At 37.2% G+C, this 6,000-nt stretch overlaps 1 protein-coding gene across 4 annotated transcripts in view; it reads right to left on the bottom strand.

Moving 5' to 3' along the window:
- Positions 1-1,010: 1,010 nt before the first annotated feature.
- The window catches only part of FMR1 (fragile X messenger ribonucleoprotein 1), a 30,093-nt gene continuing 25,103 nt past the window's right edge, over positions 1,011-6,000 (bottom strand). For 2 of the 4 annotated variants that reach the window (XM_063170494.1, XM_063170491.1), the window contains 3 exons: positions 5,721-5,900; positions 4,700-4,782; positions 1,011-2,969 (listed from right to left, as the gene is read on the bottom strand). In XM_063170494.1, the coding sequence (XP_063026564.1) occupies positions 2,808-2,969; positions 4,700-4,782; positions 5,721-5,900 (425 nt within the window). In that variant the 3' untranslated portion in view covers positions 1,011-2,807. The remainder of the gene's footprint in view (positions 2,970-4,699; positions 4,783-5,720; positions 5,901-6,000) is intronic. The other 2 variants (XM_063170492.1, XM_063170493.1) reach the window with 2 other exon arrangements.

Below are 6,000 nucleotides of genomic sequence, written 5' to 3'. Positions count from 1 at the left end.
TAGGAAGAAGCAAGGTCTACACTCAGCCCCATACTCACAGCACTCAATGTCCTTCCTGAACATGGTACACAATATTTGATATTAGGGACAAAGAAGGGCTGAAAAAGCTCCTCAGCAACTGATCCAAATAACTCCTGTATTTATGAAACTAAACCTATCTTCTTGAACTCATGAGTGCTCATATAAAGATTTTTATCTGCTTAAAAAAAAGCTGAATAAAGAGATTTTTTCCTTGACAAAGTTTTAATAACAACTGTGAATATCTTAACTCCCCACCCATCAGTAACAAAAACGCATTTGGTAAACAACAGAAACACAAACTTTCTATTTTTTTAAGCATTTCTTAATTCATAAGCTTTGAGCTCAACCTTCCTGAATTCAGACTGTGGCATGATTCACAAATACCTCTCACTCTTTCAAAGAACTTTATTTTAAAAATAATTTTCATTCATTAGACCGTACTTTATAATAGTTACCAATAGGACGGACCTGAACTCAAGCATCAGACAATTGTTGCACTTTCAAGTTTTGTAACAACATGACTTTTCAAAATAAATGTGTACATTTAGATTCACAGGTTAATTTGTTGAAATTTAATAACATTTAAAATCACTGGAATATGAACTGAAAGGGATGTATGTGAAGTACACAAATACTGAAAAAGGTCATAACCCCAAAACCCACGTGGAAATGGAATGCAGCCAATTAGTCAGACTGTGGTTTAGGAATTTCACAGTTACCTGGGTTAGCACCTTAGTGAACTCAACCACTCAATGTGAGAAATGAGTGCATGAAGTGTGACCACTCAACAGGTACTGTACCATTCCATGAGGAGACTGTGTCTTGAGCATTTTGTGCTGTATTTTTGAAATCTGGTAGTATCTGAGATTTTTCTAAAATGTGTAAATAAACAATGGCTACAGTTAAAGTCTAAACAAAGAAATACTTCCTACTTTTTGTCAGTTGAGATTTTTTAAAGCAATCATTCATAAGGATTGCATCAACATCAGTTAGCAGAGGAAGATCAAACTTTATTGAAACTGCTTGCATACAAAATATATTGCACTATAACCAAACAAATGTCAACATAAAATCCAATCTGTTGTAGCTAATATGTACAGAGAATATTGCCCAAGAGCAGTTACATTACAAGGTCAGTCTACCTTGGTTAATTATCTACAGTATTTTAAACCAAACAGCTTACAGATGATGTGTGCAAGGTACCAATTTCTGTTTTCAAATACTATACATTCCCAAAATAAATAACTAGAAATCAACATTAATGTTTGGCAATACTTTTTAAGACATTTTTATATTTGTTAAATCATGTGCAGTTCGTTGCCAGTTTTAGTATGCTCACCTGTATGCAAGGAAAAAAAAGAATGAAGAAAGCAAAGAAACAAAACTCACAAAATACATCAGAGGCAAGGTCAAGTTTGTACAATTCTGTACATAAACAGTGGCTCTCCTTCTGGAGTAATCTGAACAAAAATGGACTAAAATGAAGGTCTCTATGCAGTTGTGCCCAGTAAGTTTAACGTGTGATCAGAAATGAAAGAAAGCACAGCTCCTCCCACCACTTCCCACCCTTCCCTGGTGTACAGCTGTACTTTGCATCAAATTCTGTGACACCTTCATATTGGCTGGTAATTAGGACCCTGCAGCTCAAAATATGAAGAACTTTTATTTTACCTTCAATATTTCAACTACTGTATCTGTAGTTGCCAGGGCATAATGTCGTGACTTTCTTCTTACCTCTCCTGAAATAGCCCCCAAATTAAAATAAGCAATTCAAAAAGTTTGGGAGGATGAAAACCATCAATGCTTTAGGCTGGTCATCTGGCCAAACAGCAGGCACCCATTACTAGCTTGTGAACATGTTACACTTGTTCCCTCAGTAACAATGAGTTTTTTAGTTTTCCACAATGGAAAGATTTTTTTTTTTAGTTTTTCTTTTTTAAAAAAAAAGCTTCTGTACTGCCTACAAAGAAAAAAATTACACCCCTTTTTCAATAACACTATTTGCCAAATCTTCAGTGCAAAATAAATTTCCTATTCTTATAACTGCCTAACTGAATGTTTATGTAAGGAAAAAATTATGGAAAGCATGCACTTGTCTATAAAGTACTAACGTCTGACAAGGATTGCTACATATATTTTACATTTAGTGTTACCAACTCATCTTCCCTGATTTCTGCATCCAAATATAATATTCCTACCTGCCAAGATATAAAAAAGGCACAGATCATACAACTTTTTTGCTAATGAAAATGACAATTGTTACATCACACAGATTTCAGGGTCCACCAAAATATTGAAAAAGGTGGACCAGAATGTGAACTGACACAGGACATAAAACGACATAGCATTTCATGAAGAACTGGTAAGTTAGATTGAAAACAGAAGCCAATTTGATTACTGCAAACACTATTTATTCTGAAAATTGAAATTGAGCAGTGAATTTGACCCGATGTGTTAAAATGGTACAACTGAACAGAAAGTTTACCAATGCACAGCTCAGTATTTTTAAAACAAACAAAAAAGAATCTTTCATCTTTTGAACTGCAATATGTACTTGGAAGCGATTTTCAGAAGTTCAGGTATTTTTATGCAAATATTTGAATAACTTCTTATTCTGAAAACAACTGCATACTGTTGATGTTAAAAAAGGCTAACAGAGAACATATGTTCATTTCATGCCCTGCGCCATCTTGCCTACTATTTTGTCTTTGGCCTAACAAGTTTCTCTAACATGGAATAGGAATTACTGAAACAGTATAGGAAGTATGACTTCAGAGTTATGCAGTTTAGGGGACTCCGTTGACCAGCGGCTGCTGAGCGTCCGCGCTGTCCGTCTTCTCCTTCTTGGGGTTCCGCTCCTTGCCCGTGCGCAGCCGGCTGCCTTCGCTCGAGGTATTCTGTAAGGTTTGAGTGTGGACACTCCTTTCATTATTGCAGTCAGTTCTGATCTGGAACAATTCACAGTTATACAAAGCATTCTCCTCCTTTCCTCCACCCCTGGGCGCTCTCGGAGCAGCAAATAGTGCCAGCCCCTCATGGCTTTGTTAAATGTATCCAGCTGCAGGGGAGGGTGAAAATTCTTTTCTGTTCAAAAAATGCCACATACCTGTGAGCCAAAAAATCCTCTGCCATCTACCTAGCATTTGGAGCTAAGAGAAAAAATTCCAGTTTGTTTGTGCACAAAAGAGTTGAATTAATATCCAATGGATCCTTGAAACATTATTTCAACTCCTAGTAATTTGACTTCCTACTCTTTATATGCAAAAAGCCCCCAAATGACACAGAGTCATTTCATAGCAGCATCTCTGAATCTCAGATTCTACTCAGACCTTTTTGAATCTGAAAAAAAAAGATCAATTTAATACACCCAAAAAACTTCTGCAGTCTTTTTAAGTGGTCATAAAAAATTTCAAGAGAGCATGTTGAAAGCGTATTTTTATGCTTGCAAAGGAGGCAAATGCTTATTCCTTTACATGTAACATGATTTTGCAACTTGCTCAGCCATATCTGAACAACATGCAAGTCCTTATTTTCTTGTAACATGTTACTGCATCCAAATCTTGTGGCAATAGATAAAAGCCCCCATGATTTAAGTGCCTTATGTATTTTTTTTCAGCACCACATTTTCTCACTGCCTACTTCAAACTTTGTAAGGTAATTACTAATTAATTATAAAACTCACACGGCCATTATTTATTTTTTGTTTTGCAAAGTCAATTACTTGCATTTCATATGCCTATTCAATTACTACACCTTTAAGTTCAGCACTCCCATTTCAAAAACTTAAGTGCTGGTCACTTATTCAGTTTTGTCCCTTTCTTAACCAGGTTTTCCAAAAACCAAGCCAAGAGTCACCCTGATGTCCCTTCGGAACCCTGACTCCTGGTACCACCACACAGAGGCAGCAGCTTGCAGCTGCTCTGTGTTTCTTCCTCCCAACTTAACTCATCCTATACAGTAAGAGATGGTGGAAGGTTTGCAAGCTACCACTTACAGCAAGGACAGTTTCCATGTGGGGAAACTTAACATATATACATAAGGTATCAGCTTGATAACTTTATGAAACAAAGCATTTGAAAAAATGTGGAAATATCTTTATAAAAAGCTTAAAAATATTTAAAGGTTACAAGATATTTCAAACCTGTTACTTGAAAAGTTTCTTGATGTGAATATGAAACTTACTTTCTAGACTGAATAGCCTTCAATTACAAATGTTTGATTTAGTAGTGAAGGTTGTTTCTGAAGTTTAATCTTTCTTACTGTGAGGATTCTGGCTACAACACACACTCTTTATATATGTTAAGGATTTTCATCCCTCAGGTACATAGAAAATAGACAAAAACACACAACACAGCAAGAAATAAAAGCTAAAACCAAAGCACTAGTAAGAACAGAGACTGAAATCAAACTGGTTAGTACATCCTTGGGACTTGTCATCAGTTTTTCATAGACAGAGCTCAACAGCATTACAAAATTGCATCTTTACACAGCTTGATATATTTAGAGTCCTGAGCATCTGCATAGTTTTGTAACACAACTTTTGTAGATGTGATTAGGGAGTCAAAGAATATGGAATCACAAGGCTACAGTATCACTCACAATGCACAACAGAAGACTCTGTTACTATAGGACACAATGCAATTTTAAGAGTACAGATTTCCCACATGAGCAGGGTTACCTCAAGAGACCCATCCGCTGTCCTCCCTTTCGCCTCTCTTGAGTTGCGCTGACGGTTGTCTGTTCGCGACTGTTCGTCATTGCCTGGAAGGAGAATTCATCCACCAAGCTGTTCAACACAGACATCATCTTCTGCCACTTAAATTTTACACAAGCACAGGAGGCAATTCAGAATTTTCTGGCTCATGAACAAGTATTATTACTAACATTTAACAGCTCTTAAACTATGGGCCAGGAATCACTAAAGAAAATGTTCTCAGGTGATGATGCAGACAAAACCTCAGTGTTTTAAATCACCACAGTTTAAAAAACACTGACTAGTGACTGGAAAAAGAACACTTCTCAAAATGATTAACCACAGAAGAGAGGTACACAATCAGCAGTGCTTAATGCCTTCTCATTTTTTAATGGCTTATAAGCTTCCTAAATTATACATTACTGTCTTTATTATGCAGCACCCATATTTTGAAAAAAAAAAATCAAGAAATAAGCAGAGCTGCAGAATAAAGTATTTTAACCAATAAATATAATGGAACATCATATGTTCTTGTATGTATATTTAGCATTTTCAAGTTCTCCCATGTTACTTTTGCCTGGTCCATTCCATTGAACACCTAAATTACAATGTTATCCTGTTCCAAGAAAATCAAATATAAGAAGATGTGAATATGGACAGCTGAATGAGTAAAACAGATTTTAAAAGATTTTTCTGTATCTACAGACAAACTAGAATTTGATTCCTTGATGTCCATGTGTGATAGACAAACTTGAGCCAAGAGGCATTTTAGGAAAACAAATATAGCGAAAACCCCCCCAAAAATAAAGCAGGTCAAAAAGAATTATACCACTCTGCTCAATGCTCGACACATCTGAAACAAAACACTCCATTTAAAAGACTGACAAAGTCAGGAGAGGCCAGCAGATGGGGAGTTGGAGGATGAGGAAAGGAGCAGCCGGCAGAAGGGAGTTTGCTTTAGGATTCGCTCACTGACAGCCGCTTCCAAAGGGAGTCTCTGCTTTACCTTTGAATCCTCCGCGGCCCCGCCCGCCCTGGCCTCGGGCGCCGCCGCCGCGCCTCCGCCCGTCCCCCCGGCGCAGGTAATTGTCCCGCTCCTCCTCCGCCGGGGCCGCCGACCAATCGCTCAGCTCGTCTCTGTGATCAGACTCTGTTTCAGAAGCATTTGATGCTTCAGAATTAGTTCCTATCAAGAGGATGAAAAAAATCCAAACACGCCAGTGTAGCTTAGCATGGAATTACTATAGTAGAATGCAAAATGTATATATTTAAATTCTTTCTTTCTT

Source organism: Melospiza melodia, chromosome 16, assembly GCF_035770615.1.
Source record: "Melospiza melodia melodia isolate bMelMel2 chromosome 16, bMelMel2.pri, whole genome shotgun sequence".
Taxonomy (NCBI): domain Eukaryota; kingdom Metazoa; phylum Chordata; class Aves; order Passeriformes; family Passerellidae; genus Melospiza; species Melospiza melodia.
The sequence above is the reverse complement of the archived record's forward strand: the minus strand, read 5'-3'. Positions and strand labels throughout refer to the sequence as shown.